Source organism: Pseudoliparis swirei, chromosome 18 (assembly GCF_029220125.1).
Source record: "Pseudoliparis swirei isolate HS2019 ecotype Mariana Trench chromosome 18, NWPU_hadal_v1, whole genome shotgun sequence".
Taxonomy (NCBI): domain Eukaryota; kingdom Metazoa; phylum Chordata; class Actinopteri; order Perciformes; family Liparidae; genus Pseudoliparis; species Pseudoliparis swirei.
In genome coordinates this window covers 22,628,966-22,642,143 of record NC_079405.1, presented here as the reverse complement: position 1 = coordinate 22,642,143, position 13,178 = coordinate 22,628,966, and the positions used below count along the sequence as shown (strand labels likewise).

The 13,178-nt window shown below is 42.0% G+C and overlaps 1 protein-coding gene and 26 non-coding genes across 27 annotated transcripts in view; all 27 read left to right on the top strand.

The window, feature by feature from the left end:
* Window positions 1-13,097, top strand: part of mfsd4aa (major facilitator superfamily domain containing 4Aa) — a 66,476-nt gene extending 53,379 nt beyond the window's left edge. Inside the window, exons 7-10 of the mRNA XM_056437682.1 lie at window positions 10,336-10,483; window positions 10,655-10,725; window positions 10,854-10,974; window positions 12,202-13,097. Of these exons, the coding sequence (XP_056293657.1) occupies window positions 10,336-10,483; window positions 10,655-10,725; window positions 10,854-10,974; window positions 12,202-12,254 (393 nt within the window). The 3' untranslated portion in view covers window positions 12,255-13,097. The remainder of the gene's footprint in view (window positions 1-10,335; window positions 10,484-10,654; window positions 10,726-10,853; window positions 10,975-12,201) is intronic.
* On the top strand, window positions 182-254 carry trnaf-gaa (transfer RNA phenylalanine (anticodon GAA)). The gene has a single exon. It is a non-coding gene; the product is annotated as a tRNA-Phe (tRNA).
* Window positions 469-541, top strand: trnaf-gaa (transfer RNA phenylalanine (anticodon GAA)). Its single transcript has one exon. It is a non-coding gene; the product is annotated as a tRNA-Phe (tRNA).
* On the top strand, window positions 756-828 carry trnaf-gaa (transfer RNA phenylalanine (anticodon GAA)). Its single transcript has one exon. It is a non-coding gene; the product is annotated as a tRNA-Phe (tRNA).
* On the top strand, window positions 1,043-1,115 carry trnaf-gaa (transfer RNA phenylalanine (anticodon GAA)). The gene has a single exon. It is a non-coding gene; the product is annotated as a tRNA-Phe (tRNA).
* Window positions 2,172-2,244, top strand: trnaf-gaa (transfer RNA phenylalanine (anticodon GAA)). The gene has a single exon. It is a non-coding gene; the product is annotated as a tRNA-Phe (tRNA).
* trnaf-gaa (transfer RNA phenylalanine (anticodon GAA)) lies at window positions 2,459-2,531 on the top strand. The gene has a single exon. It is a non-coding gene; the product is annotated as a tRNA-Phe (tRNA).
* trnaf-gaa (transfer RNA phenylalanine (anticodon GAA)) lies at window positions 3,034-3,106 on the top strand. The gene has a single exon. It is a non-coding gene; the product is annotated as a tRNA-Phe (tRNA).
* trnaf-gaa (transfer RNA phenylalanine (anticodon GAA)) lies at window positions 3,320-3,392 on the top strand. The gene has a single exon. It is a non-coding gene; the product is annotated as a tRNA-Phe (tRNA).
* trnaf-gaa (transfer RNA phenylalanine (anticodon GAA)) lies at window positions 3,607-3,679 on the top strand. Its single transcript has one exon. It is a non-coding gene; the product is annotated as a tRNA-Phe (tRNA).
* On the top strand, window positions 3,893-3,965 carry trnaf-gaa (transfer RNA phenylalanine (anticodon GAA)). The gene has a single exon. It is a non-coding gene; the product is annotated as a tRNA-Phe (tRNA).
* trnaf-gaa (transfer RNA phenylalanine (anticodon GAA)) lies at window positions 4,179-4,251 on the top strand. Its single transcript has one exon. It is a non-coding gene; the product is annotated as a tRNA-Phe (tRNA).
* trnaf-gaa (transfer RNA phenylalanine (anticodon GAA)) lies at window positions 4,466-4,538 on the top strand. Its single transcript has one exon. It is a non-coding gene; the product is annotated as a tRNA-Phe (tRNA).
* trnaf-gaa (transfer RNA phenylalanine (anticodon GAA)) lies at window positions 4,753-4,825 on the top strand. The gene has a single exon. It is a non-coding gene; the product is annotated as a tRNA-Phe (tRNA).
* On the top strand, window positions 5,039-5,111 carry trnaf-gaa (transfer RNA phenylalanine (anticodon GAA)). The gene has a single exon. It is a non-coding gene; the product is annotated as a tRNA-Phe (tRNA).
* On the top strand, window positions 5,327-5,399 carry trnaf-gaa (transfer RNA phenylalanine (anticodon GAA)). The gene has a single exon. It is a non-coding gene; the product is annotated as a tRNA-Phe (tRNA).
* trnaf-gaa (transfer RNA phenylalanine (anticodon GAA)) lies at window positions 5,899-5,971 on the top strand. The gene has a single exon. It is a non-coding gene; the product is annotated as a tRNA-Phe (tRNA).
* On the top strand, window positions 6,186-6,258 carry trnaf-gaa (transfer RNA phenylalanine (anticodon GAA)). Its single transcript has one exon. It is a non-coding gene; the product is annotated as a tRNA-Phe (tRNA).
* trnaf-gaa (transfer RNA phenylalanine (anticodon GAA)) lies at window positions 7,031-7,103 on the top strand. Its single transcript has one exon. It is a non-coding gene; the product is annotated as a tRNA-Phe (tRNA).
* Window positions 7,317-7,389, top strand: trnaf-gaa (transfer RNA phenylalanine (anticodon GAA)). The gene has a single exon. It is a non-coding gene; the product is annotated as a tRNA-Phe (tRNA).
* trnaf-gaa (transfer RNA phenylalanine (anticodon GAA)) lies at window positions 7,604-7,676 on the top strand. The gene has a single exon. It is a non-coding gene; the product is annotated as a tRNA-Phe (tRNA).
* trnaf-gaa (transfer RNA phenylalanine (anticodon GAA)) lies at window positions 7,891-7,963 on the top strand. Its single transcript has one exon. It is a non-coding gene; the product is annotated as a tRNA-Phe (tRNA).
* trnaf-gaa (transfer RNA phenylalanine (anticodon GAA)) lies at window positions 8,178-8,250 on the top strand. Its single transcript has one exon. It is a non-coding gene; the product is annotated as a tRNA-Phe (tRNA).
* trnaf-gaa (transfer RNA phenylalanine (anticodon GAA)) lies at window positions 8,464-8,536 on the top strand. Its single transcript has one exon. It is a non-coding gene; the product is annotated as a tRNA-Phe (tRNA).
* On the top strand, window positions 8,751-8,823 carry trnaf-gaa (transfer RNA phenylalanine (anticodon GAA)). The gene has a single exon. It is a non-coding gene; the product is annotated as a tRNA-Phe (tRNA).
* Window positions 9,037-9,109, top strand: trnaf-gaa (transfer RNA phenylalanine (anticodon GAA)). The gene has a single exon. It is a non-coding gene; the product is annotated as a tRNA-Phe (tRNA).
* Window positions 9,324-9,396, top strand: trnaf-gaa (transfer RNA phenylalanine (anticodon GAA)). Its single transcript has one exon. It is a non-coding gene; the product is annotated as a tRNA-Phe (tRNA).
* Window positions 13,098-13,178: the final 81 nt, after the last annotated feature.

Genomic DNA, 13,178 nt, shown 5'->3' with positions numbered 1-13,178 from the left:
GGATGTTGACTATATCTTATTCACAGCAGCTACTTGCTTAAAAACTGAAGCTCAACTAGTCTGTTGCGAAAATAACAGCGATTTGATGCTTTTACGAAAGAGTTTGTTCCCTGAAACTTCCAGCAATTGTCGACCGATGTTTTTTATTCCATCTGAGTGCCGCTATGGACATTGATTTTGTGCCGAAATAGCTCAGTTGGGAGAGCGTTAGACTGAAGATCTAAAGGTCCCTGGTTCAATCCCTGGTTTCGGCAGCTTCAAGCTGTGTTTTAGGGATGTAGTGCCTGGATGTTGACTATATCTTATTCACAGCAGCCACTTGCTTTAAAAACTGGAGCTCTACCAGTCTGTTGGTAGATATTCAGCTACTTGATGCTTTTACGAAAGAGTTTGTTCCCTGAAATTGCCAGCAATTGTCTACCCATGTTTTTTATACCATCTGAGTGCTGCTATGGACATTGATTTTGTGCCGAAATAGCTCAGTTGGGAGAGCGTTAGACTGAAGATCTAAAGGTCCCTGGTTCAATCCCTGGTTTCGGCAGTTTCAAGCTGTGTTTTAGGGATGTAGTGCCTGAATGTTGACAATATCTTACTCACACCAGCCACTTGCTTTAAAAACTGGAGATCTACCAGTCTGTTGGTAGATATTCAGCTACTTGATGCTTTTAAGATCGTGTTTGTTCCCTGAAACTGCCAGCAATTGTCTACCCATGTTTTTCATTCCATCTGAGAGCTGCTATGGACATTGATTTTGTGCCGAAATAGCTCAGTTGGGAGAGCGTTAGACTGAAGATCTAAAGGTCCCTGGTTCAATCCCTGGTTTCGGCAGTTTCAAGCTGTGTTTTAGGGATGTAGTGCCTGGATGTTGACAATATCTTACTCACACCAGCCACTTGCTTTAAAAACTGGAGCTCAACCAGTCTGTTGGTAGATATTCAGCTACTTGATGCTTTTTAGATCGCGTTTGTTCCCTGAAACTGCCAGCAATTGTCTACCCATGTTTTTTATTCCATCTGAGAGCTGCTATGGACATTGATTTTGTGCCGAAATAGCTCAGTTGGGAGAGCGTTAGACTGAAGATCTAAAGGTCCCTGGTTCAATCCCTGGTTTCGGCAGCTTCAAGCTGTGTTTTAGGGATGTAAAGCCTGGATGTTGACTATATCTTATTCACAGCAGCTACTTGCTTAAAAACTGAAGCTCAACTAGTCTGTTGCGAAAATAACAGCGATTTGATGCTTTTACGAAAGAGTTTGTTCCCTGAAACTTCCAGCAATTGTCGACCGATGTTTTTTATTCCATCTGAGTGCCGCTATGGACATTGATTTTGTGCCGAAATAGCTCAGTTGGGAGAGCGTTAGACTGAAGATCTAAAGGTCCCTGGTTTTGGCAGTTTCAAGCTGTGTTTTAGGGATGTAGTGCCTGGATGTTGACAATATCTTACTCACACCAGCCACTTGCTTTAAAAACTGGAGCTCTACCAGTCTGTTGGTAGATATTCAGCTACTTGATGCTTTTAAGATCGCGTTTGTTCCTGAAATTGCCAGCAATTGTCTACCCATGTTTTTATTCCATCTGAGTGCTGCTATGGACATTGAAGTTGTGCCGAAATAGCTCAGTTGGTAGAGAGTTAGATTGAAGATCTGAAGGTCCCAGGTTCAATCCCTGGTTTCGGCAGCTTCAAGCTGTGTTTTAGAGATGTAGTGCCTGGATGTTGACAATATCTTACTCACACCAGCAACTTGCTTTAAAACTGGAGATCTACCAGTCTGTTGGTAGATATTCAGCTACTTGATGCTTTTAAGATCGCGTTTGTTCCTGAAACTGCCAGCAATTGTCTACTCATGTTTTTTATTCCATCTGAGAGCTGCTATGGACATTGATTTTGTGCCGAAATAGCTCAGTTGGGAGAGCGTTAGACTGAAGATCTAAAGGTCCCTGGTCCAATCCCTGGTTTCGCAGCTTCAAGCTGTGTTTTAGGGATGTAAAGCCTGGATGTTGACTATATCTTATTCACAGCAGCTACTTGCTTAAAAACTGAAGCTCAACGAGTCTGTTGCGAAAATAACAGCGATTTGATGCTTTTACGAAAGAGTTTGTTCCCTGAAACTGCCAGCAATTGTCTACCCATGTTTTTTATTCCATCTGAGAGCTGCTATGGACATTGATTTTGTGCCGAAATAGCTCAGTTGGGAGAGCGTTAGACTGAAGATCTAAAGGTCCCTGGTTCAATCCCTGGTTTCGGCAGTTTCAAGCTGTGTTTTAGGGATGTAGTGCCTGGATGTTGACAATATCTTACTCACACCAGCCACTTGCTTTAAAAACTGGAGCTCTACCAGTCTGTTGGTAGATATTCAGCTACTTGATGCTTTTATGAAAGAGTTTGTTCCCTGAAATTGCCAGCAATTGTCTACCCATGTTTTTTATTCCATCTGAGTGCTGCTATGGACATTGATTTTGTGCCGAAATAGCTCAGTTGGGAGAGCGTTAGACTGAAGATCTAAAGGTCCCTGGTTCAATCCCTGGTTTCGGCAGCTTCAAGCTGTGTTTTAGGGATGTAGTGCCTGGATGTTGACTATATCTTATTCACAGCAGCTACTTGCTTAAAAAACTGAAGCTCAACGAGTCTGTTGGTAAAATATTCAGCGATTTGATGCTTTTACGAAAGAGTTTGTTCCCTGAAACTGCCAGCAATTGTCTACCCATGTTTTTTATTCCATCTGAGAGCTGCTATGGACATTGATTATGTGCCGAAATAGCTCAGTTGGGAGAGCGTTAGACTGAAGATCTAAAGGTCCCTGGTTCAATCCCTGGTTTCAGCAGCTTCAAGCTGTGTTTTAGAGATGTAGTGCCTGGATGTTGACAATATCTTACTCACACCAGCCACTTGCTTTAAAAACTGGAGCTCTACCAGTCTGTTGGTAGATATTCAGCTACTTGATGCTTTTACGAAAGAGTTTGTTCCCTGAAATTGCCAGCAATTGTCTACCCATGTTTTTTATACCATCTGAGTGCTGCTATGGACATTGATTTTGTGCCGAAATAGCTCAGTTGGGAGAGCGTTAGACTGAAGATCTAAAGGTCCCTGGTTCAATCCCTGGTTTCGGCAGCTTCAAGCTGTGTTTTAGGGATGTAGTGCCTGGATGTTGACTATATCTTATTCACAGCAGCTACTTGCTTAAAAACTGAAGCTCAACTAGTCTGTTGCGAAAATAACAGCGATTTGATGCTTTTACGAAAGAGTTTGTTCCCTGAAACTTCCAGCAATTGTCTACCGATGTTTTTTATTCCATCTGAGTGCCGCTTTGGACAATGTTTTTGTGCCGAAATAGCTCAGTTGGGAGAGCGTTAGACTGAAGATCTAAAGGTCCCTGGTTCAATCCCTGGTTTCGGCAGTTTCAAGCTGTGTTTTAGGGATGTAGTGCCTGAATGTTGACAATATCTTACTCACACCAGACACTTGCTTTAAAAACTGGAGATCTACCAGTCTGTTGGTAGATATTCAGCTACTTGATGCTTTTAAGATCGCGTTTGTTCCCTGAAATTGCCAGCAATTGTCTACCCATGTTTTTTATACCATCTGAGTGCTGCTATGGACATTGATTTTGTGCCGAAATAGCTCAGTTGGGAGAGCGTTAGACTGAAGATCTAAAGGTCCCTGGTTCAATCCCTGGTTTCGGCAGTTTCAAGCTGTGTTTTAGGGATGTAGTGCCTGAATGTTGACAATATCTTACTCACACCAGACACTTGCTTTAAAAACTGGAGATCTACCAGTCTGTTGGTAGATATTCAGCTACTTGATGCTTTTAAGATCGAGTTTGTTCCTGAACCTGCCAGCAATTGTCTACTCATGTTTTTTATTCCATCTGAGTGCCGCTATCGACATAGATTTTGTGCCGAAATAGCTCAGTTGGGAGAGCGTTAGACTGAAGATCTAAAGGTCCCTGGTTCAATCCCTGGTTTCGGCAGCTTCAAGCTGTGTTTTAGGGATGTAAAGCCTGGATGTTGACTATATCTTATTCACAGCAGCTACTTGCTTAAAAAACTGAAGCTCAACGAGTCTGTTGCTAAATATTCAGCGATTTGATGCTTTTACGAAGAGTTTGTTCCCTGAAACTGCCAGCAATTGTCTACCCATGTTTTTTATTCCATCTGAGAGCTGCTATGGACATTGATTTTGTGCCGAAATAGCTCAGTTGGGAGAGCGTTAGACTGAAGATCTAAAGGTCCCTGGTTCAATCCCTGGTTTCGGCAGTTTCAAGCTGTGTTTTAGGGATGTAGTGCCTGGATGTTGACAATATCTTACTCACACCAGCCACTTGCTTTAAAAACTGGAGATCTACCAGTCTGTTGGTAGATATTCAGCTACTTGATGCTTTTAAGATCGCGTTTGTTCCCTGAAACTGCCAGCAATTGTCTACTCATGTTTTTTATTCCATCTGAGTGCCGCTATCGACATAGATTTTGTGCCGAAATAGCTCAGTTGGGAGAGCGTTAGACTGAAGATCTAAAGGTCCCTGGTTCAATCCCTGGTTTCGGCAGCTTCAAGCTGTGTTTTAGGGATGTAGTGCCTGGATGTTGACTATATCTTATTCACAGCAGCTACTTGCTTAAAAAACTGAAGCTCAACGAGTCTGTTGGTAGATATTCAGCGATTTGATGCTTTTACGAAAGAGTTTGTTCCCTGAAACTCCCAGCAATTGTCTACCCATGTTTTTTATTCCATCTGAGAGCTGCTATGGACATTGATTTTGTGCCGAAATAGCTCAGTTGGGAGAGCGTTAGACTGAAGATCTAAAGGTCCCTGGTTCAATCCCTGGTTTCGGCAGCTTCAAGCTGTGTTTTAGGGATGTAAAGCCTGGATGTTGACTATATCTTATTCACAGCAGCTACTTGCTTAAAAACTGAAGCTCAACTAGTCTGTTGCGAAAATAACAGCGATTTGATGCTTTTACGAAAGAGTTTGTTCCCTGAAACTTCCAGCAATTGTCTACCCATGTTTTTTATTCCATCTGAGTGCCGCTTTGGACAATGTTTTTGTGCCGAAATAGCTCAGTTGGGAGAGCGTTAGACTGAAGATCTAAAGGTCCCTGGTTCAATCCCTGGTTTCGGCAGTTTCAAGCTGTGTTTTAGGGATGTAGTGCCTGAATGTTGACAATATCTTACTCACACCAGACACTTGCTTTAAAAACTGGAGATCTACCAGTCTGTTGGTAGATATTCAGCTACTTGATGCTTTTTAAGATCGTGTTTGTTCCCTGAAATTGCCAGCAATTGTCTACCCATGTTTTTTATACCATCTGAGTGCTGCTATGGACATTGATTTTGTGCCGAAATAGCTCAGTTGGGAGAGCGTTAGACTGAAGATCTAAAGGTCCCTGGTTCAATCCCTGGTTTCGGCAGCTTCAAGCTGTGTTTTAGGGATGTAGTGCCTGGATGTTGACAATATCTTACTCACACCAGCCACTTGCTTTAAAAACTGGAGATCTACCAGTCTGTTGGTAGATATTCAGCTACTTGATGCTTTTAAGATCGCGTTTGTTCCCTGAAACTGCCAGCAATTGTCTACTCATGTATTTTATTCCATCTGAGTGCCGCTATCGACATAGATTTTGTGCGAAATAGCTCAGTTGGGAGAGCGTTAGACTGAAGATCTAAAGGTCCCTGGTTCAATCCCTGGTTTCGGCAGCTTCAAGCTGTGTTTTAGGGATGTAAAGCCTGGATGTTGACTATATCTTATTCACAGCAGCTACTTGCTTAAAAACTGAAGCTCAACTAGTCTGTTGCGAAAATAACAGCGATTTGATGCTTTTACGAAAGAGTTTGTTCCCTGAAACTTCCAGCAATTGTCTACCGATGTTTTTTATTCCATCTGAGTGCCGCTTTGGACATTGTTTTTGTGCCGAAATAGCTCAGTTGGGAGAGCGTTAGACTGAAGATCTAAAGGTCCCTGGTTCAATCCCTGGTTTCGGCAGTTTCAAGCTGTGTTTTAGGGATGTAGTGCCTGGATGTTGACAATATCTTACTCACACCAGCCACTTGCTTTAAAAACTGGAGCTCTACCAGTCTGTTGGTAGATATTCAGCTACTTGATGCTTTTACGAAAGAGTTTGTTCCCTGAAATTGCCAGCAATTGTCTACCCATGTTTTTTATACCATCTGAGTGCTGCTATGGACATTGATTTTGTGCCGAAATAGCTCAGTTGGGAGAGCGTTAGACTGAAGATCTAAAGGTCCCTGGTTCAATCCCTGGTTTCGGCAGCTTCAAGCTGTGTTTTAGGGATGTAAAGCCTGGATGTTGACTATATCTTATTCACAGCAGCTACTTGCTTAAAAAACTGAAGCTCAATGAGTCTGTTGGTAGATATTCAGCGATTTGATGCTTTTAAGAAGAGTTTGTTCCCTGAAACTGCCAGCAATTGTCTACTCATGTATTTTATTCCATCTGAGTGCCGCTATGGACATAGATTTTGTGCGAAATAGCTCAGTTGGGAGAGCCTTAGACTGAAGATCTAAAGGTCCCTGGTTCAATCCCTGGTTTCGCAGCTTCAAGCTGTGTTTTAGGGATGTAGTGCCTGGATGTTGACTATATCTTATTCACAGCAGCTACTTGCTTTAAAAACTGAAGCTCAACCAGTCTGTTGGTAGATATTCAGCGATTTGATGCTTTTACGAAGAGTTTGTTCCCTGAAACTTCCAGCAATTGTCTACCGATGTTTTTTATTCCATCTGAGTGCCGCTTTGGACATTGATTTTGTGCCGAAATAGCTCAGTTGGGAGAGCGTTAGACTGAAGATCTAAAGGTCCCTGGTTTTGGCAGTTTCAAGCTGTGTTTTAGGGATGTAGTGCCTGGATGTTGACAATATCTTACTCACACCAGCCACTTGCTTTAAAAACTGGAGCTCTACCAGTCTGTTGGTAGATATTCAGCTACTTGATGCTTTTACGAAAGAGTTTGTTCCCTGAAATTGCCAGCAATTGTCTACCCATGTTTTTTATACCATCTGAGTGCTGCTATGGACATTGATTTTGTGCCGAAATAGCTCAGTTGGGAGAGCGTTAGACTGAAGATCTAAAGGTCCCTGGTTCAATCCCTGGTTTCGGCAGCTTCAAGCTGTGTTTTAGGGATGTAGTGCCTGGATGTTGACTATATCTTATTCACAGCAGCTACTTGCTTAAAAACTGAAGCTCAACGAGTCTGTTGCGAAAATAACAGCGATTTGATGCTTTTACGAAAGAGTTTGTTCCCTGAAACTTCCAGCAATTGTCTACCCATGTTTTTTATTCCATCTGAGTGCCGCTTTGGACAATGTTTTTGTGCCGAAATAGCTCAGTTGGGAGAGCGTTAGACTGAAGATCTAAAGGTCCCTGGTTCAATCCCTGGTTTCGGCAGTTTCAAGCTGTGTTTTAGGGATGTAGTGCCTGGATGTTGACAATATCTTACTCACACCAGCCACTTGCTTTAAAAACTGGAGCTCTACCAGTCTGTTGGTAGATATTCAGCTACTTGATGCTTTTAAGATCGCGTTTGTTCCCTGAAATTGCCAGCAATTGTCTACCCATGTTTTTTATACCATCTGAGTGCTGCTATGGACATTGATTTTGTGCCGAAATAGCTCAGTTGGGAGAGCGTTAGACTGAAGATCTAAAGGTCCCTGGTTCAATCCCTGGTTTCGGCAGCTTCAAGCTGTGTTTTAGGGATGTAGTGCCTGGATGTTGACTATATCTTATTCACAGCAGCTACTTGCTTAAAAAACTGAAGCTCAACGAGTCTGTTGCGAAAATAACAGCGATTTGATGCTTTTACGAAAGAGTTTGTTCCCTGAAACTGCCAGCAATTGTCTACCCATGTTTTTTATTCCATCTGAGAGCTGCTATGGACATAGATTTTGTGCCGAAATAGCTCAGTTGGGAGAGCGTTAGACTGAAGATCTAAAGGTCCCTGGTTCAATCCCTGGTTTCGGCAGCTTCAAGCTGTGTTTTAGGGATGTAGTGCCTGGATGTTGACTATATCTTATTCACAGCAGCCACTTGCTTTAAAAACTGGAGATCTACCAGTCTGTTGGTAGATATTCAGCTACTTGATGCTTTTAAGATTGCGTTTGTTCCCTGAAACTGCCAGCAATTGTCTACCCATGTTTTTTATTCCATCTGAGTGCTGCTATGGACATTGATTTTGTGCCGAAATAGCTCAGTTGGGAGAGCGTTAGACTGAAGATCTAAAGGTCCCTGGTTCAATCCCTGGTTTCGGCAGCTTCAAGCTGTGTTTTAGGGATGTAAAGCCTGGATGTTGACTATATCTTATTCACAGCAGCTACTTGCTTAAAAACTGAAGCTCAACTAGTCTGTTGCGAAAATAACAGCGATTTGATGCTTTTACGAAAGAGTTTGTTCCCTGAAACTTCCAGCAATTGTCTACCGATGTTTTTTATTCCATCTGAGTGCCGCTTTGGACAATGTTTTTGTGCCGAAATAGCTCAGTTGGGAGAGCGTTAGACTGAAGATCTAAAGGTCCCTGGTTCAATCCCTGGTTTCGGCAGTTTCAAGCTGTGTTTTAGGGATGTAGTGCCTGGATGTTGACAATATCTTACTCACACCAGCCACTTGCTTTAAAAACTGGAGCTCTACCAGTCTGTTGGTAGATATTCAGCTACTTGATGCTTTTACGAAAGAGTTTGTTCCCTGAAATTGCCAGCAATTGTCTACCCATGTTTTTTATACCATCTGAGTGCTGCTATGGACATTGATTTTGTGCCGAAATAGCTCAGTTGGGAGAGCGTTAGACTGAAGATCTAAAGGTCCCTGGTTCAATCCCTGGTTTCGGCAGCTTCAAGCTGTGTTTTAGGGATGTAGTGCCTGGATGTTGACTATATCTTATTCACAGCAGCTACTTGCTTAAAAACTGAAGCTCAACTAGTCTGTTGCGAAAATAACAGCGATTTGATGCTTTTACGAAAGAGTTTGTTCCCTGAAACTTCCAGCAATTGTCTACTCATGTTTTTTATTCCATCTGAGTGCCGCTTTGGACAATGTTTTTGTGCCGAAATAGCTCAGTTGGGAGAGCGTTAGACTGAAGATCTAAAGGTCCCTGGTTCAATCCCTGGTTTCGGCAGTTTCAAGCTGTGTTTTAGGGATGTAGTGCCTGGATGTTGACAATATCTTACTCACACCAGCCACTTGCTTTAAAAACTGGAGCTCTACCAGTCTGTTGGTAGATATTCAGCTACTTGATGCTTTTACGAAAGAGTTTGTTCCCTGAAATTGCCAGCAATTGTCTACCCATGTTTTTTATACCATCTGAGTGCTGCTATGGACATTGATTTTGTGCCGAAATAGCTCAGTTGGGAGAGCGTTAGACTGAAGATCTAAAGGTCCCTGGTTCAATCCCTGGTTTCGGCAGCTTCAAGCTGTGTTTTAGGGATGTAGTGCCTGGATGTTGACTATATCTTATTCACAGCAGCTACTTGCTTAAAAAACTGAAGCTCAACGAGTCTGTTGCGAAAATAACAGCGATTTTGTTGCTTTTACGAAAGAGTTTGTTCCCTGAAACTGCCAGCAATTGTCTACCCATGTTTTTTATTTCATCTGAGTGCCGCTTTGGACATTGATTTTGTGCCGAAATAGCTCAGTTGGGAGAGCGTTAGACTGAAGATTTCAAGGACCCTGGTTCAATCCCTGGTTTCGGCAGTTTCAAGCTCTGTTTTAGGGACGTAGTATCTGGATGTTGACAATATCTTACTCACAGCAGCTAGGTAACAGCGCAAGAGCGACTTTATGCTTTTACCAAAATGTCTCTTCCCTGACATAGCCAGCAAAAAGAAAAATGCTTTTCAAACAGTTCATCGCATCAAAATTTGGTTTAGATGATATCAATTTAGATAAATGGACTGTACTTGTAAATTGCTTTTCTAGTCTTCCGACCACTCAATGCACGTTAACAATACTTGTCATTACCCATTCATACACTGATGGCAGGTCTCGCAAGGTATCGGCTGCCCTTCTGGGTGAATGGGTATGATTATCTAACATGCATCAATGCTGGACTAACTTGCCAACGCCAATTGGGGTTAAGTGTCTTACCCAAGAACACATTGACAAGGACTATTGGTTCTGGGGATTGAACTGCAGCTCATTTAATTGAAGGACGACCCTGCTCTTCGACTGAGCCACAGTTCAGTTTTGCTCCCTTTTGGCAATGTTTTTGGTCTCAATATACATAATGGATGAGGTTCTGCATGTACAACTGTGGTAGTATTTAATGTTTGCTGAATAACACAGACTTCCGTTAAATTTAAGTCATTCTCTGACTTGTACTACCTTTCGGTCTGCTTCTTCCAGGTCGGGGTCATACTTGTGCAGTGCCTGTTGTTGATCTTCTTCACCAGCGGCGTGTTTCTCTTCATCGGTACCTGCATTTTGGGACTGTGCATCAGCAGCGTGTTCCCATCCATGCTTGCCTTTACAGAGGACATGCTAGACTACAAAGGTAAACCGACTATTCTGACTATTACATATGCAGATAGTACTAACCTCACTGTAAAGCACAATTGGTCACAGGATAAATTCAGCGGCGTTACTTTTAGAGGGTATTTTTTGATGAATAGTCCTTTTAGTCCTCCTTAACTACAGATGTCTCTCTATTTCTTGTGTGTTTAAGGCTGTGCTACAACTGTCCTGGTGACGAGTGCCAGCACAGGAGAGATGATGCTGCAGCTGCTTGTTGGATCGGTAAGACATTTTTCTTTGTTCTATGTTCTTTCTCCATGGAGTGGCTACACTGCTTTCCAGCATTGATTGCAGAGTCATTGCGCAATCAAATAACTAACCCCACTGTGTTTGTGTGTGTCGTCCCTCAGGTGATCCACAGTGGGGGCAGTTACACCTTCATGTTGTGTTGTACAATATCGTCATTCATTGGCCTCTGCCTCTTCCTGCTGCTCCTCTATGTCAGGCACAGACACAGAAACTGCAGCGCAGGTAAACACACGTCAGACGGCCACACGAAGAGGGTGGAATGAAAATGCAGTCACACTATTTGCTTGGGAATAAAAATACCATACATGCTTTAAAGATATCATGTGTATGATATGGCGCCATCTAGCGGTGAGGTGGCATAATGCAACCAACTTAAACTTCTCCTGTGTGCCCAAACATCCATGAGAATAACTGTGGCTATCTTGAGCCAGTGTTTGGTTTTTACTTTGTGGGCTACTGTATAAAGGTGGTGGGCTGCACTGTGACTAACCCCAAAGAAAAGCCCCCGCCACATCCGCTAAAGGTCATTGTTGTCACAACGGGATTAGGGTGGACCCAAATGCACGACTCAGGAGACAGATAATTCAAATAAAGATTCTTTACTGAAAGCGTCGTCAAGATCGGAACAGACAGAATAATCACACTATGGAACGCTCCAGGGCTTGGTCGGAAAAACACAAGACAATCTGGCAGAGGACAAGTGGAAGTGAGGGAGCTAAATAGTGAGGGACTAATGAGGGGATGGGCTGCAGGTGAGAAGGGCGTGAGGACCAGGTGAAGGGAATGAGGGACTAACGATGGAGTGATCAGAGGCAGGTGAGGGGAGTTGGATTGACGAGATAGGAAGCAGGATCTGGAATGACATGATAGTTAGTGACAGGATGAAAACAACTACTCCAAAAAGGAAGGCGTGGAGCTAAACTGTTACAATTGTGTACGTCTCCCATTAGGTTACGGACCCGTAATTGCAGGACGTACAAGATTTATTACATAAATATTAATGTGGTGCAGCAAGAGGGGCCAGGATTCGATTTGGTTCTTCTATATAGATGATATGATATGATATGATATTCCTTTATTTGTCCCACGGTGGGGAAATTTTAAAAATCACAGCAGCGGTGCACATCAGAGCATCGATGTAAATAAATATAAAACACAAAACAAAATACTAAAAACTAAATACTAATACTAAATATACAGGGGGAAAATAAAGTAAAGTGCTGAGTAAAGTAAAGTGCCAAGTTTGCCTTTTATATATATATTATTTTATATATTATATTATATAAGCATTTTTTATATATATATAATATATTATACAATATATACATTATATATATATAAAGTATAACTGTGTAAATGCCAGCATTCATCAAAAGCCCGCCGGGTGTCAGTTCTCTTGTATCGATCTCTCTGCCGAGTCAAACTTATAGACTCCTTTTTCTTTCTCAGATTCATCTCAAAACCCAGACATGACAGAGAGGCCAGAGTCAAAATGTTCTTGATGAGGGGTCCCCGAGAGACTGAGGGGGGATTCCAGAGGACACACATGGCCATCGGCGATGGAAAGGGAGCATGAGAAGAGCCATCTCTGGATGTTTCCACTCCAGGAGCTTCATCTCAGCCTCCTCTGAACATTTTTTTTAATCTAAAGAAATGAACTTCAAGCCTGACGATCAATTTTGTACACAACCCTTGTGCCCCTCACCACTTTTTGCTTGTATTCCTTTTTTGATGGTTTTGGCTATGGTAATGCACATGGCATGATTTGTCAAGGGGGAATTTGGGATTCTGGAAGGTCAGCCTTGGCTCCTTTCATTAGTTTATATTAAAGTATTCCCTGAAATAAAGACTCTTAAGCATTTTTAGGAGAAAATGTCCCCATTGGAAGCATAACAAACATGTTTGATGCCATGGCGATTGAAGCATAAAATCATGCATTTGATTTGATCACGCTTTCAATCTAGAGCCCTGCCTTCAACATTTGAGGTTTTATTGTTTTCCAAGTGTTGTTGCTAATCATTAACATATCCCAGACTGTGCACAGAATATATACACACACATATTTATACATATATACTTATACATGTGTGTGTATACGGTAAAAAATCTAATGTTTGAGTTGCTATTCTTTTCTTTCCTTTTTAAGTGTCATTATGCACAGAAAGTCATTTAAAAAGGTTAAATGTATATTTGGTTGTGATAATTAGGAGTGATGTTGGTGAAATGAACTGTGAAAGTGCAAAACAATATTAATTTATAATATGCGTCTTCTTGTCCTTGGGGCATCAGAGCCAGCGATCATGTCTTGAAGAAATATATTAAATTATAAAAGAAACTTCAATGATCACGTTTTGGCTTTTTCAGTGTGAATGCGAGTGTCTCGTCTGATGTCCGCTCCGTTGACGTCGAAACAAATTAGATTGAAG